This window comes from Fusarium tjaetaba (assembly GCF_013396195.1).
Source record: "Fusarium tjaetaba strain NRRL 66243 chromosome Unknown NRRL66243_c0000107, whole genome shotgun sequence".
Classification (NCBI taxonomy): domain Eukaryota; kingdom Fungi; phylum Ascomycota; class Sordariomycetes; order Hypocreales; family Nectriaceae; genus Fusarium; species Fusarium tjaetaba.
Window position 1 is genome coordinate 147,688 of NW_023501303.1, and position 26,979 is coordinate 174,666.

Genomic DNA, 26,979 nt, shown 5'->3' on the forward strand with positions numbered 1-26,979 from the left:
CAAAAAAATAATACATAAACTTTACGTCCGTTTCTTGCTTGAGCTAAATTATAAAACCCAATTGCTGCATTAACCCAGATAAACACATGACCAGCTGAAGAGCATAAAATCCTTACCTGCTCGGCAGCACATTCCCCCACCTTCTTCCTTCAACCCACCCGAAAAGCTTCAACTTCTTCAGTTGAACATTCGCAATCACCCTTCAAGCATACATCGAGTCACTCATCGACCGATATTGGGTCGTAAGTCAATTATAATACCCAACCGTCGTCGTTGATCACTCTTTGCTAACGACAGTCCCCTCACAGCACCATAGTCGCAATGCTTGCTCCACGCCAGGTTCTGGGCAACATGTCCCGGAGCCGCGCCCTTGCTGGCGCTGCCTCTGGCTTCCGCCGCATGGCCACAGTCTCAGATAGCCCTCTGGACAAGAAGGTAAGCCTCAAACCAATTGCATTGCCGTCTCTTGATTCCACGATACGAAACTTCATCACTTCCTCTTTGCACTACCAGCCAGGCGCCGAACGTCATGGCGCATGGGCCAGTTCGGCTGCCAATCCACCAGCAATGCCGAGGCCTGAACTGCGCGACTTACAGCTCAATGGCAAACAGAGAATATGAAGCCCGGGTTATGGACTTGGGAAGATGCAAGACATGAGATCCGGGAACAATTGTGCTAATATGCCTCGCTGGACAGGTCCGACAGAACAACTGGGAGGAGGGTAACTACATCAACTACAAGAAGATGTCCGAGAACCTCGACATCGTTCGTGCTCGTCTGAACCGACCTCTGGCCTACGCTGAGAAGATTCTATACTCTCACTTGGACGACCCTCATGGCCAAGACATCCAGCGTGGCAAGAGCTACCTCAAGCTGCGACCTGACCGTGTTGCCTGCCAGGATGCCACCGCTCAGATGGCTATCCTTCAGTTCATGTCCGCTGGCATGGACAAGGTTGCCAACCCCACTACTGTCCACTGTGATCACTTGATCGAGGCCCAAGTCGGTGGTGCCAAGGATCTTGCCCGCGCTATTGATATCAACAAGGAGGTCTACAACTTCCTTTCTACTGCCTGTGCCAAGTACAATATCGGTTTCTGGAAGCCCGGCTCTGGTATCATTCACCAGATTCTCCTCGAGAACTACTGCTTCCCTGGTGGTCTTCTTATCGGTACTGATTCTCACACTGTCAATGGTGGTGGTCTCGGTATGGCTACCATTGGTGTCGGTGGTGCCGATGCTGTCGATGTCATGGCTGATCTCCCCTGGGAGCTCAAGGCCCCCAACGTCATTGGTGTCAAGCTCACTGGCCAGCTTAACGGCTGGACTGCTCCTAAGGGTAGGGATGACCTCTAGCTTCTCCTCTTGACTTTGCTGACCCATTTTCAGATATTATCCTGAAGGTTGCCGATATCCTCACTGTCAAGGGTGGTACTGGTGCTATCGTTGAGTACCACGGTCCTGGTACCGACGCTATCTCTTGTACCGGTATGGCCACCATTTGCAACATGGTAAGTGACTCTTGCTCTTCCGTGAATAGGATTGTTGGCTGATATTCTCCAGGGTGCTGAAATCGGTGCCACCACCTCCGTCTTCCCCTTCAACGACCGCATGTACGACTACCTCGCCGCCACCAAGCGAAAGGAGATCGGTGACTTCGCCCGCCAGTACGCCCACGGCCTCAAGCCCGACGAGGGTGCCGAGTACGATCAGCTCATCGAGATCAACCTCTCCGAGCTCGAGCCTCACATCAACGGTCCCTTCACTCCCGATCTGGGTACTCCCATCTCCAAGTTCAGCCAGGCTGTCAAGGAGAACGGCTGGCCCGAGGAGCTCAAGGTCGGTCTTATCGGATCTTGCACCAACTCCTCTTACGAGGACATGACCCGTGCTGCTTCCATTGCCCGTGATGCCCTCAACCACGGCATCAAGGCCAAGGCTGCTTTCACTGTCACCCCCGGCTCCGAGCAGATTCGCGCCACCATCGAGCGTGATGGTCAGCTCCAGACCTTTGAGGAGTTCGGCGGTATCGTCCTTGCCAACGCCTGCGGCCCTTGCATTGGTCAATGGGACCGACGCGACGTCAAGAAGGGCGAGGCCAACTCTATCATCTCTTCTTACAACCGTAACTTCACTGGCCGAAACGACGGCAACCCCGCCACCCACTCTTTCGTGGCCTCCCCTGATCTGGTCGTTGCCATGACCATTGCCGGCTCCCTCCACTTCAACCCTCTCACCGATACCCTGAAGGACAAGGACGGCAAGGAGTTCAAGCTTGCTCCTCCCACCGGCGATGGTCTTCCCAGCAAGGGCTACGACCCCGGTCAGGACACCTACCAGGCTCCTCCCAGTGACCGTGCCAGCGTCACTGTCGATGTCGCCCCTACCTCCGACCGTCTCCAGATCCTGACTCCTTTCCAGCCTTGGGATGGCAAGGATGCCAAGGATATCCCTATCCTCATCAAGGCCAAGGGCAAGACCACCACTGACCACATCTCCATGGCCGGTCCTTGGTTGAAGTACCGTGGCCACCTTGACAACATCTCCAACAACATGTTGATTGGTGCCATCAACGAGGCCAACGGTGAGGCCAACAAGATCAAGAACGTCACCACTGGTGAGTGGGGTGCCGTCCCTGCTGTTGCCCGTGACTACAAGGCCAAGGGTATCAAGTGGGTTGTCGTTGGTGACTGGAACTACGGTGAGGGTTCTTCCCGAGAGCACGCCGCTCTTGAGCCCCGTCACCTTGGCGGTCTTGCCATCATTACCCGATCTTTCGCCCGTATCCACGAGACCAACCTGAAGAAGCAGGGTATGCTTCCTCTTACCTTCACCGACCCTGCCGACTACGACAAGATCCGACCTGAGGACAAGGTCGATGTCCTCTGCACCCAGCTCGCTGTTGGCAAGCCCCTTCCCCTTGTTGTCCACCCCGCCGACGGCAGCCCATCTTTCGAGATCCCTCTGTCCCACACCTTCAACGAGGCCCAGATCGAGTGGTTCAAGAACGGTTCCGCCCTGAACACCATGGCCAAGGCCAAGAAGAACTAAAGAAGGAATGAAGTAAAGTAAAGAAGAGCAAATTGATATTTTGGGTCACATACGGCGTACATCCTGATGTTCTCGATTGGGTTTCGAGGGCAGACAGTAGAGGGGCTTTTCAACGGACGGTATATGTCTAAAATGTTGAGCGCCCATGTCTTTTACATATTTTTAGCAAAGGAATAGCCATGCTTTTATTAGTTGTAACAAAATTCTAACTGTTCAAATACCTCTTGTTTATAAGTGATGCATTTGTTTTAAATTCACGATGTGCCATGGTGATGTCTGATATCGATCTATCGTCCTAGCTTGTTCAGATACGAAGCTCGAGCAATGCTGTAACCGTCTCTTCAGGCTCATGTTTTCGATGCTACCTAGTACCTACCTACCTGTAGCACCTTGAGCATTTTGAACTTTGCGTGATGCCTACGTCCCAGAGACAAGTACATCACTAAGGTTTCATTAGTAGGTAACTGTCAGCTGTGGCTGTGCACTGATCACGTGCTGAGATAACTCAGCAGCCACACCTCGACCTAACCTAGGGTCAAGGGTCCGTTGTCCAGTTTGACTTGCCATTGTCCTGCGACTGTTTCTTAGGGCGTGGAAGTGAGTTGCGATCTCAACCGGTTTCTTCTTATTGTCAAGAAACTCGTATTAGTTCTCTTGCTTCTTATCTTATTATCCCCTCCGTGTCGTCGGTCCTTTCATTAATTTAAAACGGTTATCATCCGGCTGCTCCGAGCAGCTCGAATCTATTAGACATGCGACCCCGTCTCCAGAACTTCAACGCTTTACGAGCCCGATCATATCTAACACGGTTACCGCTCTTCACACGACTCATTATCGTCGTTATTGTTGCTCTCGCAATCGCATCGCTACAATCAGTATGGAACTTGCGAGAATGGGGCGCCCTCATCCCTGAAGAGATTAGCATTACAAATGGTACTACCAAGCGACATTGAATCTTTGCGCATTTGCTAACTAGACTTACTCATAGCATATCGATTGTCGACATTCCCGTTAATACATCTTAACATTATCCATGCTATCCTTAACCTCGCGGCGCTTACTCCTTTGATGGAGCGATTCGAGAACGAACATGGCACCTTAACATCCCTTGCTTTGTTCTTTGGACGTAAGAAACCTTGGATATGTCGAAGGATTATGAGTTGACTCGCTTTATCTAGCCCTGACATCGATACCGGCTGTCATGTACGTTCTGATCGAGCGATATGTGTTCCACGTAAACCATGGCGTTCTGGGAGCGAGGTATGGCGACGAGAAAATTGTTAGGCAGCAACTTGGGCTAACATTTGTTCTAGCATGTGGGTATTTACTCTACTGGCGATGGAGTCTATTCAAACCTACAAAACCAACCCTCATTTCGTCGTCGGTACTGTCCATATTCCAACGTGGACTACCCCCTTAATCATGTGTATGGTTGTGAGGGCATTGGTACCTGGTACTAGTCTTCTTGGCCACCTATGTGGAATTGCAATTGGATACGTTGGTAAGTCTTACAGTCACTGTCGTGGTCGAAAGGAAACTAATAGCTAGAATAGCTGGCTTCGGGTATGCTAAGCTGCTCGCCCCCCCTGAATGGGGTCTTCGATGGGTCGAGAATCGACTCAACCTCCTCAAGATCCTCCCTCACTATGTCAGTATCGACAAGACAACATATGGCCGATTTGGTGTGCTGCCCACGACCAACCGCCCTGGTCCCAGTGGCAGCGCAGCGACGGAGCTAGTTGGCACAACCCAGCGTCTCGGACCTTGAATGAGCGTACATGGTGCGCGTGTAATTTTGTGTAACTGTAATGGTACGGAAGTGCTTGTTGCACGCTCTTTTTTTGAATTGTACTATAGAAAGGGTATTTCATCTTTCGTGGAGTCTCTTGCGTTAGGGATTGGCGTAGCGATTAAAAGCAAAGGAATGAATGGACGTCCGAGCGGGTTCATCTAGCTGGTCATGATCCTTTCTGCTATGAACTATTTCAGGTATTATTATAATGGATGAAGCAATAATAAAGATAGAGGACGAAGATTGTTTCAGTTGTCATGATGGTGCATCCGTTGACATTGCTTTATGATGTGTCTACTGTTGCAGTGATTTCTTGATTCTATTATGCTACCATATGCCTACAATAAGAGATGACCCATGCCTGAACACTATTATTGAAGCACTACCTAACGTTAAGCTTGATTCTAATTTAATCTCAACGACTGTTTGTTTGATGCTGTAGCTCTCGATCGACATGAGCCCCCGGTAACCGCATAGACTGCCCCGCATTCACTGCAGGCGGCCCGCAATCCAACCCCTGAAGCCGGGGGGAGCTTCCATTTAATGGAAAGCTGTCATGACGGTACGTACCCTCTTTAATGATTGAATCTCATTGTTTCTACGGGAGGCTAAGCCAACGATAACCTCAGCCTCAACCTCAACCTCAACTCAAGCATCGAGAGACCAAGTCTTTGATTAATCACAAAGACATTGGCTAAACGATGTCGCGACTACTCTGTATGCAGTCGTCTCTCTCATCCCCTATTCTGACCGTTGGCTGATATGTTCTATAGCTTCAGCGCTGTCACTGCGTCGCGATCCTCGAATTCTAAAGCTCCCCCCTTACTTGTCCTTCCTCTGCATCGCGATCGGTGTAATCTGGCTCTTTCTTCTGCCATTAAACGAATATTCGCGTCGAACATACATATCAGAGAATGCCCTGTTGCCAGGTCAAGTGCATACATATTTTGGAGGAAGCGAACAAAACATCTTCCGCGCTTACCGACATGAGGTTGACGATGTTGTCGACAAGAACAACTATGAGTGCGTCTTGACATGGATTTGGGAAAATACAGCAATCACTAACCTCAACTGGTTACAGGATCAACGACAGGCTCGACAAGATTCTCACGGGTGTTGGATTAAAGGTTGGGCGTCAAAATTACACCTACCACTCAGCTGGCCATGAGTACTCGGGACAGAACCTCTACGCAATCCTGCAAGCTCCCCGTGGCGATGCCACTGAGGCAATTGTGTTGGTTGCTGCGTGGAAGAACGTTGAGGAGCAGCTCAACCGCAACGGCGTGTCTCTGGCATTGACTTTGGTCCGTTACTTTAAACGTATGTACCCCCTGAAAATCAAACCAAGCGATAGACGCTGACAAGCATAGGCTGGTCACTCTGGTCCAAGGACATCATTCTTGTTGTTCCTCCCGATAGCAAGACAGGGACGCAAGCTTGGGTTGACGCATACCATGATGCTCACAACCCTGATCTTGTGGCTCCTTTGCCTCTCAAGTCCGGTGCTCTTCAGGGTGCTCTTGCCATCGACTACCCCCAAGAACAAAGCTTCAAGTCTGTTCATGTGATTTACGATGGCCCTAATGGTCAGCTTCCTAATCTCGATCTTATCAACTCAATCGTCAACATTGCTGGTGGCCAGATGGGTATTGGTACTTCTATTCAGAAGATGACAGAGCACAAGGGTACCTACCCTGATCGTTTACAAACTATGTTGCGTGGTATGCTCAACCAAGGTCTCGGATATGCAGCCGGTGCTCACAGCAGCTTCATCCCATATCACGTTGATGCCGTGACACTTCAGCCTTACGGCGAAGGATGGCATGATGAGATGGCCATGGGACGCTTGGTTGAGGGGTCGTTCCGAAGTCTGAATAATTTGCTTGAGCATCTGCACCAGAGTTTCTTCTTTTATCTTCTGATGCAGACCGATCGCTTCGTCAGTATCGGTACTTATCTTCCCAGTGCTATGTTGATTGCTGCCAACTTTACCATCATGGCTATCTCGCTCTGGGTGAAGAGCGGCCAATCACCGGCGACGCAAAAGCTTAAGGAGAAGACATCTACCACATCTGTCGAAGCAACACAAGCCGGACGGGATCTGTTTGTTCCGCTCGGTGTTGTTGCTGTCTGCCAGGGTCTCGCAGCTGTACCTCTGTACATATTCAACCACCTTCCCGCTGGCGTAAGTCCTCACCCATATCATCATCTTCCAGTCTTATACTTATTACCTCTAGTTGCTCTCACCCGCCTTTGCTGCATTCTCCGTCATCTCGGCTATCCTGCCCTTCGCGATCTCTCGTCTCCTAACGCTTGTCACTAAGCCCACGATGCAGCACTTCCAACTCACCAAGTCTTTCTCTCTTCTCGTTCTCGGCATGTGCCTTTCTACTCTTGCAACTCTCAACTTCTCCCTTGCTTTTCTCATCGGCGTACTCTCAAGCCCTCTCAGCTTTGTACAGCCGGTCAAGAACCCGGGCCTTCGCTGGTCTCTAGCAGGTCTCCTCAATGTCGTGTCGCCACCTACAGTCTTGTACGCAGCGGCCCAAATCTGGGACATCAGTATTGCGGACCTGCTGAGGGAGGCCAGCTTCGGCTGGAACGTCTGGGGCATGTATACGCCCGTTGTAGTATGGTGCCTCTGGTGGCCAGCCTGGCTCGTAGGCATGGTCAATGTCTTCGGGGAGGTTACTGCTTGAGGAAAATCAGGGGCTCGGACTGTAAGATAGGAAGCAAAGCATGCATTAAGCCACAATAATGGCGATTCTGATTTTTTTTAGTATTAAACAAGGGCACATAGATTAGGCAAAATTTAGAATTAATAGTCTTGACATGGGCAAAAGACCATCATCAGCCCACAGTAAAGTTTCTATTCGTCTATACTGTACATTTGTTCGTTTTGATTGCCATACGTTCCCCAGACCGTACTCCTGTCGAGAGCTCGTTTACGCAGCCCACACATCCTTGCCAGCCGACTCGATCCAGTTGCCGAGTTGGTTGACGCTTGAGTCCCAGTCAAGTAGTCGTTGGCGCATCGCGGCGATTTGCTTCATGTCGAGCACCTTGGGCTGAACCCAGGTAATTTGAGCAACGCCGTCCACTTGGTCAATAGTTCCCCGCAACAGACCGAGGCTGAGAGCCTTCATGATGAGATGCTCGATCTCTTCGGGTCGAACCTTGGTCTCCTGAGCGATAGTGGCAAAAGTGAGGGTGCGATCGTGGGGAGGACGGCGGAAGACAGCCTCAGTCAACGCGGAAAGGTAGATCTTTTGTCGAAGATGCGTGGCGTTGTTCTTAAGAAGCTTGTTGGACTCGACGCGATCAGAAAGCTGGTCATAAGCGTCAAGATCTCCACGGTTGAAGGCAAATAGCAGATCACGCATCCAAGCATGCTCGCTCTTGGCGAGGACGTCAAGGATGGGGTGGAGCAGAAGCTCTCCGAAGTTGTAAATGCTTGTTGAAACAAGGGCAGCAATGCTGAGGTGGTAGGCTCTCTTGTGTCGCTCCTCAGGTGTCATTGCGTTGAGGTCAATGCAGGCAAGGTAGAGGAGAGCAGTGCGGTAGTAGTTGGAGAAGTCCATCTTACGCTGAAGGAGGGGTCAGCGGGGTTCACCAGATATCCAAAGTCTGAGATGAAGGACATACCTGATAGTAGATGGCATTTGCATCATAGAAAGCAGCATGGACCACATTCTCTACAGAGTCGAAAGAATCCAATATCCGCTCGGCTGTATCAAGGTCCTTTCGCGCAGCATCTAGCTCCTCCAAGTCCAGCTTTGCTTGGGCGACAGCAACCAAGGCATAGACATAAGCATCTTGGGAGTTCTCGTTATCAACCTTCTTGGCGACTGATTGCAGGAAAGAAAGGCGCTGCTCGTCTTCTGTGTTGTTCAGGAACCATCGGTCAGCAACCCGCCGGCTTCGGAGCATATTGCATTTAAATCTCACCTTCACACTCTGTTGCTGCTTTCAATGCTAGGTCCACAAGCTTCAACTGGTTGATCTTGTCGGCAAACTTGAGAATAAAGACTCTGTAGAATGGTAGTCGTTGAGGTGCGCTCTCTGGGTGGCTGAAGAACTCGACAAGGGCGTCAGTGAGCTGGTGCCAAAGCTTGCGCTCCCAGAAGTTCTCAAAGTCGAGAATGAGAGGCTGGAGCTCCTCGGGAGCTTCATCGCGCTGCTCGGCAAGAAAGTCGGAAATGGTCTCGTTGCTCATGATGGCGGGATTCGTATTTTAGGTCGGTGGAATCGCTGGGTATTTTATGGGTGACGTGCACAGCGACTGAAGCTAGCTTGCCTGCAGCCGTAATCTATTGGCGCGAACTGCTGCACCGAAGCTAATTTTTGCGAATTATGATTCCCAAAGGTGTGAGTATGGCCTCTCCTCTATTGGATCGTATTGTCGTCGGGCGGCCGTCGAGATAATCGGTGAAGCTGGTGTGGTTGTATGTAGAGGTTGATAGTTGCTTCAGTGGAGTGTGGAGGGAGGTCCTTAGCTCATCAATGAGGCTACCAGGCAGCCTGGTCGTCGCAACGTAGAGGCGCACGGGCCATTTCGACCTCTGGAGGAGCACTCGAAAGGCGCTAACCAATGACAAGCTGCAAGATTTCAGTGACCCATCACGTGATCTGCAATTACCGTTCCCCGAGGCTCTAACTTGGCTAGCATCACCAAACACTGCTATCGAGACGACGAGACGTTCAACGGCCAATTGCGAGGCACAGCAGCGTTTTGTCACGCAATCTGTATATTCGCAACAATGGCTTCGCCTCTCTTTGCTGCGCGGGCGGCCCGCAAGGCTGCCTTCAATGTCACCGGCAAGCGATACCTATCCGATATTTCCATTACTCGAACTGGCAAGCCTATCATACGTGTTGAGGGAGGCCGGTAAGCTCAACCACGGCCCATTGGCACTATTCGGATCTCCTCTAATGCTATTTCACTTCTAGTTCATCCCTCGGAGGTACCATGATCGAGCTACGATGACCACGAACAACACTGACGAGAGGAAACTAGGCCATACTGTTACCGTATTTGGCGCAACCGGCCAACTAGGACGATACATTGTCAACCGACTGGGTGAGCCGACCTGAGCCAGGAATTGGATCCCAGGAATGGGCAATTGGAATACTGATTCTGGCATTAGCCCGTCAGGGATGCACTGTCGTTATTCCCTACCGCGAGGAGATGTCCAAGCGTCATCTTAAGGTCACTGGAGATCTTGGCCGTGTTGTCTTCATTGTACGCCTCAATTCGTCCTGATATGTTCAGGAACCTTTCAGTAACTCTCTTACTAGGAGCACGACCTTCGAAACACCCCTTCGATCGAGGCGAGCGTCCGACATTCCGATGCCGTTTTCAACTTGATTGGCCGCGACTATCCTACCAAGTATGTCTACGATACAGACCAATGGATAGGATGGGAACTAAATGATTATCAGGAACTTCTCTTTGGAGGATGTGCACGTTGAGGGAACTGAGCGAATTGTCGAGGCTGTTTGCAAGTACGATGTCGACCGCTATATCCACGTTTCCTCCCACAGCGCCAACTCTCAGTCCGTCTCCGAGTTCTACCGAACAAAGGTTTGTGGATCGTCGGCTTGGTCAATGGAGCGAAATGCTAACAAACGACTCAGGGTCGAGCTGAGGAGGTTGCCCGACAACTTTTCCCTGAGACCACTATTGTCCGACCTGCGCCCATCTTCGGTTTCGAGGACAACCTGCTGCTGAAGCTTGCTGGTGTCACCAACCTCTTCACTTCCAACAACATGCAGGAGAAGTTCTACCCCGTTCACGTAGGTTTTTGTCAGAGTGCCTAGGGTTAAAGTTACTAACCGCCACAGTCTATCGACGTTGGTGCTGCCCTTGAGAAGATCTTCTATGACGACACAACCGCTGGCCAGACTTTTGAGCTTTACGGACCCAAGAAGTACAGCATGGAGGAGATTTCCGTAATGGTTGATAAGGAGATTTACAAGCAGCGACGACACATCAACGTGCCCAAGGCCATCCTTAAGCCTGTTGCTGAGATCCTAAACAAGTTCCTCTGGTGGCACACCTTGTCAGCCGATGAGGTTGAGCGTGAGTACCTGGACCAGGTCATTGACCCTGAGGCCAAGACCTTTAAGGATCTTGGTATTGAGCCTGGCGACATTATCAACTTCACCTACCACTACCTGGTAAGTGCCCCTATCATGGTCGTGAAAGTCACAAACTGACACCCTTATAGCAAGGATTCCGAAGTCAGAACTTCTACGATCTCCCCCCTGCAACAGAGAAGGAGAAGAGGGAAGAGAAGAAGTACATCCATGTCTTGGATGAGCTGTAAAGAAAATGAATTTAAATGTTTTGCTTATTGCGAATGCTGGAAAGGCGGTTGGGGATTCACGGCTGAGCGGACAAGTCGACAATAGTCCGTGTATATAGGGCCGCATAGACTAGAGAGTATGCGAGTTCGAACAATTGTACAGGTTTTCTTTGGGTTGAGATGATTGATATCAGATAATATGAAGGTTAAGAGAATCGAATCATCCACACGTGGCTACCCTGTAGCTAGCTGGCTATCCATCATCGCATATGCAGCTCTTTGATAGCGAGAGTCTAGACCGTCGAGGAAGTAGTGGTAGGCAGTAAAAAGGACCCCGCCAAAACCCTCACACAAAACCTTTTAGGTATCACATCGCATTGGAGCGACCGCATAGCAAACCCGAACAAGATACGTTTTGACGACAACATTCCGATGTCTTTTGATGATGAAGAGCCCATGTAAGAGATAATAGTCTACAAAACATTCATGTCACCCCAAGTTACATGGGCAGGGCCCAGTTTACTGACTTTGGCTGGTCTGGTCTCTTCAGAAGTCTCTCGAGTCACGCCTTGGCCGCGCTGGCCGAGTTCCACGCCGAAAAGGACGCCCATGAAAAGACATTTGAGAAGCTGAGGACCGGCGCCGCTCCGAGAGCCGGAGCCGGACTCGGCGTCGTCGAGCCGGAGGACGAGGACCCTGTCGCGGAGGATGCGGACGATCAACCGCTGAGCATGGCGGCCTTTACGGAGGATTGGAACGAATCGCAGTTTTGGGTACGTAAGGCTCCTCTCGTCCAGTTGTCTTGCGCCTTTTGGCTCTGGCGGTGGAGACTGATGGCATCGCGATCGGCTTCTGGGATAGAGTCTCTGCCTTTGCCTGTCTGAAGTTGGGTATCCATTACGTACTGGGCTGGTCTTGGCACTACAACAACTTCATGATGTTGACATCGCGAAAAGAAATGCATAACTTACTAACATGGGCCCGACGATCTAGTTCCTCGACGAAACAGCCTTTGCTCTGGCCGATCAGCTCCTCGATGGCGCATCGTCAAGCTCGACTATTGGTGTAGTCTCGACACCGAGTGTGTTCATTGCGCTCAAGAACCGTCTTGTAAGATCAACCCTGGCTTTTGTCATGCCCAGCCAGGGCTTGATATGTAGTTAAAACCCAGAAACTGACTGGGACACACAGAGATTCTGGCCTATTGAAGACCGACCTAAGCTGGTCTTGCTCGAACATGACCATCGTTTCAGCGTCTTTCCTGAGTTTGTCTTCTATGACTTCCAGCGACCTCTCCAACTTCCAGGTATGACCGCTTTGCTAGTTGAAAACTGCCTTTGGCATAAGCTGATATTATCGCCTCAGCTCATCTGAAGGGCAGTTTGGATAGTGTTATAATTGACCCTCCATTCTTCAGCAATGACTGCCAGACAAAGTGTAAGTAATGCTCACAGTCGTCCTGGTCACTGTCCATAGGATGTTACCCTCCAAATTCAGTACTAACATATCACCCGCTAGTTGCCCTAACAGGCCGCTGGCTCGTCAAGCCGAAGTCGCCTCGTGTGATTGTCTGCACGGGAGAACGAATGGCTACCATTGTTGACAAGCTCTACCGTTCTCTTGGAGTCTATGCGACAACCTTCGAGCCTGCTCACGCGGGTTTAAGTAACCACTATTACTGTTACGCCAATTTCGAGAGTTCAACCTGGGACTGGCGATCTGATGAATCAGATTAGAGAAGCTGAACGGGAGATGCGAGGCATTCAGAGATGACACCCACTACTGGAACCGCCTCAAGTTCAGGCCTCGGAGGTATACAGGAGACCGGGAAACGAGTCACATCGTACAATGACTTATGGATTATCTGGGGATATGCCAAACCCAGTGAAGTTCATCACAGATAGAGAAAAAGACACATCTGAAGAAACCATGGACTGCCCTACTCAGTACGGTGTCACGGTATTACTAAACTACATATATGCGCTGAGCAATGCTCCATACTGCGCTCAACCTGCAGCTGATATACGGATCCAGTCGATTTATTGATCATGATCATTAACGCCTCTCTGGCTCTCCTCATCTAGACCCCCAATCGCCTAGGCTAGCGAGCGAATGATGTAGAAAAGGAGATAAGCCTGTGCCCCAAGGACATCAGACAAGCTCGCCAACTCGACTTTGTGATCATTAAACTTGAACCACTGAAGAGACATGTCAGCTTTGAGAAAGTGTCATAAGGAATGAAATTTACCTGGTCGCCGACCCGACAAAATGATGTATAATGGCCAGTGTCGATCTCACCCACATGAACCACAACACTAAGGAGGTCATAGGTGCATGATCGCTCCAGCTCAAGGCTCTCTCGACTCTCGTGGTTGCGAACGCGATTGGTATACGGTAACATGTTGAGCTGAAGAGGGAATTTGACTTCATTGTCGACTTTTGACGCGGCACGATCGTGGCGGCCATGTTTGTACTCAAAGCGCTGTGAAGAAAAGAGTTAACTTGGCGGACCAACACCAACACTCACAAGCCGCCGACTACACTCACCTTAAGCTGTATCGACAGAACGTTTGGCAGCCGCTTAATGCTGGTATGTCGTTTGGCTTGTTGAGTCCCGTTGCAGTTGTTGCACCGATACTCGCACTTGTCATACTTGATGTATTCTTCGTCTAAGCAATCCTGCAAGGTTAGAGAAGGCTTCTTCTGACCAGTCCTCTTGCTCTTCTTCTGGACAACATTTTCGAGACCTAGACTTAGATCAAGGAACGACTGGATGGAATTACTCTGGCCTGAGCAATTCTGGCATGTCGTCGTAGTCTGCATCTTGCCGTAAAATGTCTGATGCATGATACAATTGCAGCTATGTTCGCTGCCGATTTCCGGCTTCTTGCCATCGCCATTCCGTTCATGAAGCTCTTCAGCCAAGAACTGGAAGAACTCATGAGCGTCTTGTTCTTTGGTGGTAACAAGATTCTCGAATGCCTTCTTCTCGGAGATCCAGAAACCTGACAAGATATTGGCAGCAGTATAACCGTTGGTGTTCTCCAGGGCGTAAAAATCTTGGAACATATCGTCCATTGCACAGCTCAGGCAGTGAGAGACATTGCAATCATTGCTCTGGTGACCATCGCTTAAGTAAAAGTTCCTGAGTAATGGGTTGTGCAAGAAGCTTTGGAGAACAACGTTCTGATAGCAGGTCGCACCGGCGTTGTAGATGCCGCGCAGGCCGTTTGCACGACAGGAGGCGGTCGTAGTATTGTTAGTAATATACCGAGGGTCATCCTTCATAGAGTCTGAGAAGAGCTCATTGTGTTTTCTCTTGCGACCTGGTCAACAGTTAATTTCAGGCGACAGAAAACTATCCACGAGCGACGCAGCGGTCAAAGACACAGCCATTCGTTTTCATCATGTATCGCGTATGGACGAGCCTTGACTTGATGCATCTCCGCACACAACCGCTTACCAGAAAAAGAGCCAGTCCCTATCTTTCTCACCCGAAGCTCCTCGAGAGTCGGGTCCCAGACAAAATCGTCGCACATCTGACAGTACAGGCAACCGCTCCGAGAGTCAACATCTGCGCCAGGGTTAGCAAAGCAGGCAGCAGAAAGCAGGAGCACAAGGTTACTAACAGAATCGGTGCTGTTTCTTGGTTCCATGTTTCAATCGATCTTCCTCGGACACGGTCATGGGACATTGTAGGCAGAGGTAGTTCGAGGTAAGGGTTGTAACTGGTCGGCCCTCTTGTGTTGAGGTTTGGGGGACGATGGGTGTCGCATCGAAGATGTTGCGGAGGATCAACTTGTAGTGCGTGATCGAGCTGTTCATGACCTCTTGGTTCTTGCTGAGAAGGAGTTGTACATGCTCTAGGGACAATTAGACAATGATACAGAGGGACAGAACAGTGGGTGGCCATACCACAACCGAACATTGGTGATCCGGGGACCGGAGACTTCACCTTGATGTTCTTAGGTGAGGCCGGGGTTGTCGGTCGCCCAGACATTGTGAGGAATCAAGCCTTCGCGGCTAGAGTTTTGCTACAGCAATTGAAGCTCGTGGTAGGCGGATGAAGCTGGTTGATGTGGCTGGTAAAAGGGAGCTCGATTCGTGATCCAGCGGATGTGGCCAAGAGTTACTGTACGGACGGTACACTCGAAACCTCACGTATAAAGACAGGCTTGCTTATTCTTTAAATCTTGATCGGTTCGTTGTACGTTCGTTCGTTCGCTCGCTCGCTCGCTCGTTTATTTATTCGTCCCTTTGCCTGGCGGGTAATGCGATGGTGTACAAGGCTGAAGGATGCACGCGAGGCACAGAGTTGCATGAATATGCAGTGCAACCAGCAAACAGCAAGCCGAAAGTCGGACAATTGGTGGCCAGCCTCAAATATCAAAGATTAATGAGCTGTAAGAGGCGAATGAGCGTCGAGAGGTGGCCGCTAAGGAATTAAACAATAGAGATGAAAGGATCAAACTCTGTTGTTGCGCCTATTGATTGTTCCTTCAATTAATAGAATAGATTAAGTAAGTGCATGCATGCGTGCGTGCATGGTTGGGTTGGATGGATAATAGAAGCGCAGGAGTGGTATTGGAGGCCACTGTCACTCACTGTAAGGTAAGGTACTGACTGTAATTAGGAGAGATTAACAACGGCGGGTGCAGGCTCCCTAAAACTTAGTGTGCCGGGTACCTTGTGGTGTAAGATTGGCGGGTAGATACATCATCAAGTCATGGAGGCGCTCATGAAAATTATACCCATGTCATGCAGGGCGATAAGATAACGATAGCCCACGTTAGTACCTTTCCCAGCCTGGCACTAGTCTCACCAGCTGAACCTCATATTAACCGCGACCACGGCGCGTCTAACAGGCACATTGACTGATAACGTTGTAGTTGATAGTCACTTGAGAACAGTTTTTCTCTGTATCTGAAATCTCTATTATAGTTTCTGATATGTAGTATCAAATAAGAGTATGCCTAATAATTTATGATGTGCAAAGTGATGCCTACTACTCTCTCCCTCTGTCACGTCAATATGCACTTAGAAGAGGAGTACCGTTCGTGCCGAGGTCTATTCATTCTCTATTGAATAGGTAAGCAGTTTATATTGCCGGATGACGACAGCCAGCTCCCTCTCTACCTCTTGTAGATCAATATCCTCTTCCTATTTCTATCATCTTTCGTCCTTGATCTACGCAGACATCTCTCAACCTTGAGCTTATTTGGCTACAGCAGCAACGGGGCTCACAGTCTCCACTGTCTACCGAACTCCCGGCCCGACTTTGCGGCATCCCGGCTCCGGCACCGATAGTTTCGTTCATACGGGTCTCCGTTCCTCCACCTTGAATATTACACTACCAACAACTGGAGCACCATGGCAACTCAACTCATTGCTCTGCCAGCTGTAGAGCGTCTCAGTCCTGCAGTCATCCGCATTCTGGGCGGCAATCCGGGCAAATTCACTCTCCAGGGCACAAACACATATCTTCTCGGTACAGGTCGTCGCCGGCTTCTCATTGACACTGGCGAGGGCCGTAACGCTTGGATCTCGTCAATCCGCGAGACTTTACAGCAGGAGAATGCGACTATAGATACCGCGCTGATCACGCACTGGCATCATGATCATACTGGTGGTATCAAAGATCTCTTGAGCATCTCACCACAGACGAGGATCTTCAAGCACAGTCCGGAGGAAGGGCAGCATGGAATCAAGCACGGGCAGCGCTTCCAAGTCGACGGCGCTACGTTGACAGCAGCGTATACGCCAGGACATACAAAGGATCATATGGTGTTCGTTCTCGAGGAAGAAGACGCAATGTTCACAGCCGACAACGTCCTCGGCCACGGGACTGCGGTATTTGAGGACATGATCACGTATCTACGAAGTCTAGAAGAAATGAAACTTCTGTTCAAAGGCCGAGCATACCCTGGACATGGGCCGGTGATTGAGAATGGACCAGCAAAGATTGCCGAGTACATCGCACATCGAAAACAACGGGAGGATCAGGTCATTCAGACGTTGAGAACGGGACCTGGCGAAGTGGAAACTCAGGAATCGGCATTGTGGTCGGCATGGACTGCGACAGATCTGGTCGAGGTGATTTACAAAGATGTGCCTCAGAATCTGCACCCAGCAGCTCGTGGCGGTGTTTTGCAGATACTGGGAAAGCTGGAGAGCGAAGGTCGCGTAGCTCATGATGGTGACGAATGGAAGCTGCTGGTAGATGGGCGGGCGTCTCTATGAGTTTGGGCTATAGTGGTGGATAATGGATAGACAGTGGTGTATTTCCGAATTGCCGTGATAACGTTGGTAGTTATTCATCATTCATTACCCGAAAGGCCATTGTGAGGAGCCGTGTTTGCTCGGGAATACGGACTTTTAGACAACATGGACAGGACTGAACTGGGTCTAGTTTGTGGCATGATTTGGGCATGCCAAGAGCTGAGTTTTGTAGCAAGTTTGTACGGTAAACTTGGTAGCGAGATGAGGCAGGGCCTTCGGCAGCGTCGGATCATTCACATAATCCAAGTCTTCGATGTGATATGGACGGACCTTGAGGATGGGGATTTACTACTGACTTGACTTGGCTGGTGGGGATCGCAACTGGGTTCTGATTTTGGGAACACACCCCTGTCTGCTAACGCAGCCACTCTATCGAACAAACCCACGGCATTCTGATGGTGAAGTGTAAGCAGATCAGTCCTCTTGATGTTGTGATGCTACTGTACATAGACTACCTACAGCTTCAGTTCGGCCGATTACGGAGACTGGCTGCAATGCAATGCAATGTCGTCACATCAGATCCCAAGCTCCCCATGCAAGTACAGTACAAGAGCTACCCGTCTCTTGAGACTGCAACATTAAACCCGTCGTTTACGGATAGAGGTACATGTGTTTCATGCAGTCACAAACGGTCCAATTTTGTCCGAACATCATACGACAGACCCTAAAAAGTAAGAGCTCGATGATACATGATTAACCCGTTGATTATTACCTTACCTTACCTTACAGCCTCGGTGCTCAAACTGCGGAGTGTTCGGGAGTAAATTCTGGCGTATAGCATACGTACAAACATGCGTATACCTGACAAACGGAGACGAGTTGACCACGAGTTACCGCTCTTGGCGAGATCATTGTATTCACTCTTATTTGCTGGCTCGGGTTGTAACCCAAGACAGCTGACTCTTTTGGGTGTAATACACACGATGAATGCAAGTCAGCACCATAGATAGACACGACAACTAAGCGGGCGGTGAGCCAGCACATCATGAACGATCCGATAATTCTGTCCTAGATTGGAATAGAAAAGTTTCTGCTTCTTATTATGCACATCTTCTTTCAACCGAGTTGTGTATTGCAAAACGAAGCAATTTGTCAGCGGAGGGGGTAATCTAGGGTAATTTGATATCATGGCGGTACTCATAGCCGTCCAACTTGAGCAAATATTCCTTCTCTCTCATGACCCTTGTATTTTACGCCCGGCTTCAGGCCCTTCCCTGCTCATGGGCATGGTTATGTGATGCCTTGTGACCATCTTGACAGCTCAAGGTTGGTGGGCTGTGACCCTGTTTAATGGTATGCGTCTCTGTCTTTCTCTTTGACCGGCATCATCGGGCACACGGAGACGGAGATAATGATAAAGCCTGCAAATGCCGTCAGGCAGGTACTTGAAGTCTGGTGCTCAGACCTACAGTTACAGTCACATTTCTTGATCTTGATCAGAGATCCGCGATTGCCAAGACACTTCGGTATGAATCATCCGTAGTCATCGATGTCCATAATAATAAGGAAAGTTTCCGTGAAAAGTTCCCTTTCGGTTAGCACAGACTAACTATCAAGCGCATGTAAGTTAAACGCACGCATGGCGTATAGAGCGTAGCAACTACGCGCTGTCGTTGTGTTATATGTAGTATGCTTTCTTTGTCAGCCCTAAACGAATATTTGACCACACTAGACGTCATATCCAGCCTTATCGTTTACACTGCACAGACGTAAAAACTTTGTAAAGTCAAGAGCTGATGAGAAAGTGTGCGGAATTGTCGGCGTAGTTGGGTTGAATTATGTGGAGATGCTGGACCGGGATTATACAGTACCTAAGGAACACACTAACACATCAGAGAGGTTGAAGCCCGCTGTATCCAATGAATGACACTGTAGCTTTACTTTACAGCAGGATGAGGTAACTAGCGCCAAAGCTGTCGGCATTAAATCTCTCCATGGTGCATGATAATGCCTGTAAAGACGAAAGCTCTCATGTGGATTTCGGCATTTTACTTGATACCAGTCCGTGCTTTGACATCGGTGATGGTGATGGAGGGCCTGGACAAGTCAGTTTTGAGTAACAATAGATGAAAAGCCACTGTTGGTACGTGTAGAGCTTATGATTGAATATTCGTAATTCACTTGTAAGCCAGTGGAGTGAGTGAGTGGCTGACTGCCCGTTCATCGGATCCGAGGCGTGGTACTGTTACCAAATGTGGTGAAGGGTTGCGATGCTTGCATTGCAGCAGGAGGTTACACACACAAGTTCTTGTGACCAGTGACTAAGATCTCTATACTCGGTGAGAATAGGATGGAAGAGGAGGATCCATCCAACCACGCATGGCCCGTGATATCCACTTAATCTCCGCCGAAATGCCTTGACGTTCTTCGAGAAGATGCCTTTTCCAAAGTTTCCGTGCCGATCGATCGATCACGCTGACCATGAACGGACTAGAAACGTAACTATTCGGAACCAACAGATCCTCAAAGTAGGTACAGTACAGTACAGCACATGGGCCCCGCGGACCACGCTTAGCGGGGCCTGTCCTGATGACCTATCTAGGAAGTGCATGTACATAATGTACAGTGACCTCTACGATGCTGCATTGGTGGGTGTACTGAAGCTGTACTGTTAGTAGTTAGATGGCACCCCCCCATCGGCCGGCCCCATTTTGAGGATCCCCCACTATCCATCCATCCAAATGCTTACCGCATTTATCATTTATTTATTTTTTTACCTTGTTGTGTTATTTTTTCCTTGTTCAGAGGTAAAGGTACAACTTCCCATGATGAAGCAATTCGGAAGCTTCGGATGGTCAACTGCTGCGTATCCTCTCTTGGCTCTCGTCGCTTTGTCTCCGACTGACCAAGAGATTCCAATGCCTCGCCTCAGCTTATGACCTGTTTTCGGCCGCTCGGGCCCGGATAGGTAGTAACAATACAAGATCTCGGGTTTGTTTTAAAACAATGCCATGTCATGATTTCTTGAAACGCTCTTCGTTTTGACGTCTACTTGATCGCATGATTATACATGTCCTCCTACTTGTGTCTTTCTGGCCGTAAACGAGTATAATTACTGCTTGCGATCTCTTCTCGTCCAGTTGCATAGTATCTATTGTTTCCTTCTGCCGACAAATCTTTCTGGACGTACATACGTTGCCAACATGATTTATACAAAAACGATATCGCCCGCATCTGGCGCATTGCTCCTAGCGCTTCTACCTGTGGTAATTGCGCATGGTGGTGGTGAAAGTATGGACATGGACATGGGAATGCATGCCAGCAACACAACGACACAACCGCCCAACAGCGACGACTATCCCAATACATACTTTGCGCATACTGAACATATTGGAGTCATATACACACATATTGCATTAATGGTTCTTTCTTGGGTATTTATCCTACCAATTGGTAAGTTTTCATGGTGTTGAGCTTTATGCGCCGACTAACACCACCAACCCCAGCCGTCATGTTCTCACTGGCAAACTCTCGCTTTACACTACCGGCGCAGTTTATTTTCTTAGCTACAAATACTCTTGGAGTTCTGGTCGGCGTGATATATAATGCGCAGACCCCAGACTTGTACCCAAACAATGCGCACCACAAGATTGGCTGGATTGTGACCTGGGTCGTTTGCGCCCAAGTCCTTGTAAGTGCCGTGGGCTGTATCGCGGGTGCTCTAAGGGGCAAAGGAAAGACGCCGAGTAACGAGACACATGCTTTTCTACCTGTCGCCACGCAAGAGGCCGACTACCCTTCACACAATGGCTACCACAATGACAGCCCCTACCGAATCTCCAACGACAGTGGACGAGGAACCGAACCAAACACACCCTCGCTTCGAAGCGACTCGGCATCCACGCTCAATGGCATGGAGTCGCCTGTCAACAATCCCAGCAAGGAGTACGAAGACGATGATGGCGACCTAGAGGAATTGTCACTGGCCTCTCCTGAACCTCAGGGAACCTTTGCTCGCCACGCCTCCAAGATCGCTGCTTCGCGAGTATGGAAGTATCTGAACTTCGGCCGCTGCATAGTCGATCGTATTATCATTCCCTTCGGCTTCATTGCGCTTGCGACTGGCGTTGTCACCTTTGGTCGTTTCTTTGTAAGTTGCTAGTTAGACACCCTGGCTGCGACACTTGACTAACAAATCTTCTTAGGAGGGAGGCGGAATTTTCAATGGATTGGCGCATTGGATCAAGGGCGGTGTTTTCTTCTGGCTAGGTATCTTCACCCTCGGCCGCTGGACTGGCAGCTTTGGAGAGCTTGGCTGGGCATGGAATGTTCGACCAAGACAGGACTCCCAGAAGTGGCGCCCTTCCGCTGAGTTTGTCGAGAGCTTCTTGATCTTCTTCTATGGCGCTACCAATATCTTCATGGAGCACCTCGGCGGTTGGGGAGGTGACTGGACCGCCCAGGACATGGAGCACATCTCCATCACAGTTCTGTTCCTTGGAGGGGGCTTGGTAAGTCTTTCGATCTGCCACAGTCGATCATTCCCATAACAAAAACTGACTTGTTTCTTTAGTGCGGTATGCTCATCGAGTCGACACGTATTCGCCATCTTCTCAACACAACCGTGGACGATGTTCAACCCAAGAGCCCTTACACGGTCGAAGAAGCAAACGAACCTGAAGCTCCCGACACATACGAGTTCTCTCTCAACCCCATACCGGCTTTGGTCATCATGCTGCTTGGACTCATGATGAGCTCCCACACACAACATACCATGATGTCCAGCATGGTTCATAAGCAATGGGGTGACCTCCTTCTAGGGGCTTCACTTGCTCGAGGTTTGACATACCTCATAATGTACCTGAAGCCACCCAAGTCCATTCTCCCATCACGACCACCGACGGAACTCTTGGCTGCTTTCGGTTTGATCGCTGGAGGTATCATCTTCATGGCTAGTGTATGTCGAGGGTCCCTGAAAAGAGAACCAAATCGCTAACTTGAAGTAGAGCACCGATACTGTCGACGGAATGATCCACTACGAGCTCGACGCCATGTTCATGTACACTGTCACCATGGGTCTGGTCGCCCTCCTGATGGCTTGGGTCGTTATCGTCCTCGCCATCAAGGGTTGGGCTGTCCGACTAGAACGACGGCGCAATTCGAATTAGACCGTGCATATGAACATACTGATGAAGGAATGACATATTGCCGTGATTCGGCCCTGGAGGAAGACAGGTGTATATATAGATTGATTTTATTGCGCGCTTGATGTAGTGTAGACTCTGCTTTGAGATACCCTTATGCAATAACGGCTGCTAAATGACCTAATTCCTCAATCTGACTTTTCCCCGTTTAACTGGGTTGACGACATGCTCTGACGCATTGTAGTACAGTCTCAAGCGTTCTTGGTGCCAATAAAACAGCTTCCGATCTGCAAAGACGAACACCATCCTTGTGATTTGGCATGCCCTTGTCTCGTGGGAAGTGGTGAAGAGTGGCTCTCACGAGCTCACTTATTGCAAAGGAGCGCATTTGAAAAGCTGTCGTGCGTTCACGGCAGTAGAACGAAATGATCTGGACTGGGTATATAGACTACAGCCTGCTCACGCATCCCCGTCCCTGGTCTTTGGTGCAGCAACCACTCTCTTCTGGTCCTCAGGGGAGAAAAGTCCCGCACCCTGTTGTAGAGCGTGAACAAGGAAAGGAATAGAATCGGCCTTGAAGTCCTCTGCGTTGCGAACTTTGTCAAGGTCCTCGGAGAGTTCTTGTGTTGCGCGTTGAAGGTAGTAGGAGGTAAACTCCGGAGAGGACTGATTGGAAGGCTTGGAAGACATTTCGATGTGTTTGATAAAAATAAACCAGAACTATTTGGTTTGACGAAGGTACTCCCAGTGATGTTGACTGTCGGGTTTGTGACTCTCAAAAGGTTCACGTTCACCTTGGGCGGAAAGACTAAAAACTTTAGCTAGGTAGCAAAGTCTTGACAGTGCGAAGAATCTACAATATGTCATGAGCACTGTGTTCACCTGTCATGACTTCAACGGGATAGAAGCCATGATACAGAGTAAATCGAAGCATACAGATAGATTTCCCAGTTCTCCCAGTGGATTGAATATAATGACTCGCGGTGAATATAGGGCGGTACAATAGGGTGATAAGCCGCCAACATGTGGTATGGTTGAAGGATTTCACAACGCAATATATGGAACAAATTGGTGCAAAGCCCAGTGTGCTCTGGGTTACTTGTAGTATTTTATATTCTATCAGTATTGTTTGACATCTAATGTCACTCTACAGTGAAGCCTGTCTACCTAGACAGGTCTGGGATGAAACTCCATAAAACAGATCATGACCTTCCAATACCGCTAATCCACAATAACGCCCCGAATGCCTCGTGAACATGAATCATTAAAGCCACACAGCTGATAACTTAGTGAGAAATGTACTGGAACACAGCAGAAACCTCGGACTCTCCACATTCTTGCCTCAAGAGCAAGTCCTGAATTGGCTTCAGTCCTTCGTTGACAAAATGATTCCATGTGCTGGTGTCACCATACAGCATGGCCGGCGCCTTGATATACTGCTTGCCATCAGGCTTACACCGCTTGCACTTGAACGTCTCATGAGTGTCGCTCTTGGTATCTGGCCGGTACTGGAAAAGCTCACGGAGACTGTCGAGCGAGAAATGTCGTTCAACATCTTCCGCCGAGTCCACAACGCAAGAAGATAAACTCTGTTTGTGAGACTGGCGCTGGAAGATCTTCTCCTCGATAGTGCCCGTTGCGATGAAGCGGTACACGAAGCAGTCCTTCTTTTGTCCATCGCGCCACACTCGAGCAAGCGCCTGTTGATCAGCAGCCGGGTTCCAATCGGGGTCGAATAGCACCAGCCGGTTCGCGCCAATCAGGTTGATACCACACCCACCGGCCTTGCTGCTCAGTAGAAAGACGAATTCGTCACCTTCAGGGTCGTTGAACCGATCAACAAGCTTCTGACGCTTGTTGACGTTCATGGTTCCGTCGAGTCGCAAACATCCATACTGACGAGAGCGGCACATTCGTTCAAAAAGATCCAGTGTTGAAGTATAGTTGCTAATCAACACAATCTTGTCGTTTGTATCTTGGCGGATGCGAGCCAGCATGCGATCCAACACTGCCATTTTGCCAGAATACCATGACTTGATCTCGCGATCTCGACCACGGGATTCCTTAGGTACATAGTCGTCTGGGAAGCACTGCTCTGAGCCCGGCAGATCGTCTGCCATGTTCAAAAGATCAGGATGGTTGCAGAGCTTCTTGAGAATGTTGATGGCCTTCAGAGGCTGACTTCCCTTGCCTCTCAGGAGAGCCTGAATGTCAGGACTCTTGATGAAGTAGTTGTAGAGGTCAAACTGGAAGGGTGCAAGATTACAGAACACAACGTGCTCGTACTTGACAGGCAAGTACTTGGAAAGGATGTCGTTTGTCCGACGAATCAGGAACTTGTTGACAACATTAAGCAATGCCGCAGTGCTCTCATCGCCCTTCTTTCGATCTTCCTCTGACGCATCAGCATCTCGACCACGGAGGATTGGAATCTCGTAGCGTTTGCGAAACTCCAGTCGTGTGCCGAGCAGATCGGGATTTGCAAAACTTGTGAGCGAGAAATACTCCGTGAGATCATTCTGGATAGGTGTGCCTGTGAGAATAACACGCCGCGAAACATTGAGACTGTTGAGAGCGTTGAAGGTATTGCTGTCGCTATTTTTGAGACGATGTCCCTCATCACAGAAAAGCAGGCCAATCTTTGTGTGCTTTAGCTCCTCCACGTTCAGCCGTAGAGTTTCGTAGGAAACAATGATAACTGGCCTGGTGACGGCCCGTCCGCTAGCGATTGCCCACTGTCGAAGCTGGCGCGTCAGTTCCTCTTTAGACGCCTTTCCATCGATGGCGAATGGGTTGATGGCATTAGGACCAAGCCACTTCACCAACTCGTTGGCCCAATTTTTGACCAAACTGGCGGGACAGACAACGATTGCTTTCTGAATTGTCGGCTTCCCAGCATCGGGAGATTGCTTGAGTAGTGTCCACATCAGAGAGATGCACTGAAGAGTCTTTCCGAGACCCATTTCGTCGGCCATAATGCAGCCATTGGCCTTCTCATCAATTAGACCAGTAACACATCGATACATAAATTTGACACCTTCGACCTGATGGGGACGAAGGATCTTGGCCAGCTTCGGGTCAATGACGACTGGAACACGAGGGTGTTCGCCGTCCACCTTCTTCTTGATTCCGAGAATCTCAGCAAGACTCTTGTGTACGAGTGGAGCGTCAAGTTTCCCGTCAGCAGCTTCTGTCTTGGCGGGCTCAATTGCCTTGGGGACATCTTTTGGTTTGTCGTCGACAGTCGGGTCATGAAGGACAATTGCGAATTCACCACTAGGGTCATGTAGGGGCTTCGCAATGAAGACTGCACCTTGCCGCAGACCCAGTGTAGGAGGGGCACGATTGGGGTTGTATGCAGCGCTGTCCTTGTTCTTCAATGGAACGGAGAAGGCCTTGCGGAAAACGAGATCTTTATCTTTGGCCTGGAAAACGGGGAAACGGTTGATATCTCGAGTGGCAAGCGCAAGCCTGTCGTCGTTGGAGTATGGTTTATCATTATCTGCTTCACCGTCGGCACCACCGTAATCCACCTTTCTTCGCTTGCGGGAAGGTCGATCAACAGCTGGACTTCTTCCAGCGACACCAGGGCATTTGAATGGTTTGTGAAGACGGTCAATTGAAGAGGGCGTTGGCATCCGCTTTCCTAGAGTTTTGTCCTTGCCGGCGAGTGGCGTCGCGACGAGAGGGGATCTAAATTGATTATTAGAGCTTGCAACAACGCGCTCAAGTGTCCTGGCACTTACGCTGCTCCCATCTTGAATATTTTCTCGTTTCAGAGACTTGTCGAGCGATTGTTCCAAGTATGAAAGATTTCTTGCCACGCCAGTGAGAATCAATGGAGGGTAAATACTAGGCAAGCGCGATGACAGTGACTCGACGCGACAGCAGGCAGAAACACGCTATCACGTGAACCGCCACTAGCTCCCAGTCACTGACTGTAGGCTCTATCATCCCCCGGCAAAGACCCCGAAACCACCGAAAGCTCGGACTCGAAAACTTAAAAGCCTCCACTACCTTAGCTTAGGTAACATCCATTGGATCCATCGGGATCGGTCCAAGAATCAAGTTTGTCGTTCGGTTCATGATGGGACCAGAACAATTGGCAAGGAATATATCTTCTCCTTTTCTCCTCTTCCCTTTATACATACAACTCACTCGGTCAAAACCCAGCCAAAGATGATAACTGAAAGCCAATTTGCTGCAACGTCGTCAGGGTAGGTCACCGCTGATCATCTGCTTTCTCATTACATATCTATGCGGCTCTGAAAGACCCTGGATCACTAACACATGCCTTGAAGCGTCAATCTCTCCAACTCCGATCAAAGCCGATCAGCTAGTGGAGATCCTTTTGCCGACCATCAATCCTCTGGGCCGACCCCTCTTCAAGTAGCAATTGCTCGACATCGCACTGGAATTTTGACTGCAACTGTTGCTGGACACTTTGCGCATTGGCAATATCTT

General features: G+C 49.6%; 10 protein-coding genes across 10 annotated transcripts; 6 read left to right on the plus strand and 4 right to left on the minus strand.

Annotated features, from left to right (window-relative positions):
• Positions 1–321: 321 nt before the first annotated feature.
• FTJAE_5545 (aconitate hydratase mitochondrial) lies at positions 322–3,052 on the plus strand (the record flags this gene model as incomplete). Its single annotated transcript, XM_037352064.1, has 4 exons — positions 322–435; positions 698–1,340; positions 1,391–1,512; positions 1,565–3,052. 4 exons carry the CDS (start codon positions 322–324, stop codon positions 3,050–3,052), a joined length of 2,367 nt encoding a protein of 788 aa, XP_037207387.1.
• A 752-nt stretch (positions 3,053–3,804) lies between these two features.
• FTJAE_5546 (rhomboid 2) lies at positions 3,805–4,820 on the plus strand (the record flags this gene model as incomplete). Its single annotated transcript, XM_037352065.1, has 5 exons — positions 3,805–3,985; positions 4,041–4,178; positions 4,231–4,312; positions 4,366–4,553; positions 4,606–4,820. The coding sequence occupies 5 exons, from the start codon at positions 3,805–3,807 to the stop codon at positions 4,818–4,820; spliced, it is 804 nt and encodes a 267-aa protein (XP_037207388.1).
• A 725-nt stretch (positions 4,821–5,545) lies between these two features.
• FTJAE_5547 (glycosylphosphatidylinositol transamidase) lies at positions 5,546–7,543 on the plus strand (the record flags this gene model as incomplete). The annotated part of the gene is made up of 5 exons (XM_037352066.1): positions 5,546–5,561; positions 5,618–5,867; positions 5,926–6,164; positions 6,215–7,029; positions 7,082–7,543. The coding sequence occupies 5 exons, from the start codon at positions 5,546–5,548 to the stop codon at positions 7,541–7,543; spliced, it is 1,782 nt and encodes a 593-aa protein (XP_037207389.1).
• Positions 7,544–7,789: 246 nt separating this feature from the next.
• Positions 7,790–9,060, minus strand: FTJAE_5548 (26S proteasome regulatory subunit N9; the record flags this gene model as incomplete). Its single annotated transcript, XM_037352067.1, has 3 exons — positions 7,790–8,431; positions 8,490–8,725; positions 8,793–9,060. The coding sequence occupies 3 exons, from the start codon at positions 9,058–9,060 to the stop codon at positions 7,790–7,792; spliced, it is 1,146 nt and encodes a 381-aa protein (XP_037207390.1).
• A 544-nt stretch (positions 9,061–9,604) lies between these two features.
• Positions 9,605–12,888, plus strand: FTJAE_5549 (NADH-ubiquinone oxidoreductase 40 kDa subunit mitochondrial; the record flags this gene model as incomplete). Its single annotated transcript, XM_037352068.1, has 14 exons — positions 9,605–9,732; positions 9,795–9,808; positions 9,862–9,924; positions 9,992–10,086; positions 10,143–10,234; positions 10,287–10,428; positions 10,482–10,640; positions 10,689–11,024; positions 11,075–11,169; positions 11,625–11,925; positions 12,146–12,262; positions 12,344–12,458; positions 12,518–12,589; positions 12,683–12,888. 14 exons carry the CDS (start codon positions 9,605–9,607, stop codon positions 12,886–12,888), a joined length of 1,935 nt encoding a protein of 644 aa, XP_037207391.1.
• A 360-nt stretch (positions 12,889–13,248) lies between these two features.
• On the minus strand, positions 13,249–15,152 carry FTJAE_5550 (ubiquitin carboxyl-terminal hydrolase 22 27 51; the record flags this gene model as incomplete). Its single annotated transcript, XM_037352070.1, has 6 exons — positions 13,249–13,350; positions 13,401–13,634; positions 13,700–14,478; positions 14,616–14,726; positions 14,782–15,015; positions 15,068–15,152. The coding sequence occupies 6 exons, from the start codon at positions 15,150–15,152 to the stop codon at positions 13,249–13,251; spliced, it is 1,545 nt and encodes a 514-aa protein (XP_037207392.1).
• A 1,370-nt stretch (positions 15,153–16,522) lies between these two features.
• On the plus strand, positions 16,523–17,392 carry FTJAE_5551 (metallo-beta-lactamase domain protein; the record flags this gene model as incomplete). Its single annotated transcript, XM_037352071.1, has 1 exon — positions 16,523–17,392. One exon carries the CDS (start codon positions 16,523–16,525, stop codon positions 17,390–17,392), a length of 870 nt encoding a protein of 289 aa, XP_037207393.1.
• Positions 17,393–20,574: 3,182 nt separating this feature from the next.
• Positions 20,575–22,539, plus strand: FTJAE_5552 (YTP1; the record flags this gene model as incomplete). The annotated part of the gene is made up of 5 exons (XM_037352072.1): positions 20,575–20,824; positions 20,878–21,521; positions 21,577–21,882; positions 21,945–22,328; positions 22,378–22,539. 5 exons carry the CDS (start codon positions 20,575–20,577, stop codon positions 22,537–22,539), a joined length of 1,746 nt encoding a protein of 581 aa, XP_037207394.1.
• A 435-nt stretch (positions 22,540–22,974) lies between these two features.
• Positions 22,975–23,205, minus strand: FTJAE_5553 (ribosome assembly 3; the record flags this gene model as incomplete). Its single annotated transcript, XM_037352073.1, has 1 exon — positions 22,975–23,205. The coding sequence occupies one exon, from the start codon at positions 23,203–23,205 to the stop codon at positions 22,975–22,977; it is 231 nt and encodes a 76-aa protein (XP_037207395.1).
• Positions 23,206–23,801: 596 nt separating this feature from the next.
• FTJAE_5554 (DNA repair rhp54) lies at positions 23,802–26,272 on the minus strand (the record flags this gene model as incomplete). The annotated part of the gene is made up of 2 exons (XM_037352074.1): positions 23,802–26,208; positions 26,262–26,272. 2 exons carry the CDS (start codon positions 26,270–26,272, stop codon positions 23,802–23,804), a joined length of 2,418 nt encoding a protein of 805 aa, XP_037207396.1.
• Between the last annotated feature and the right edge of the window lie 707 nt (positions 26,273–26,979).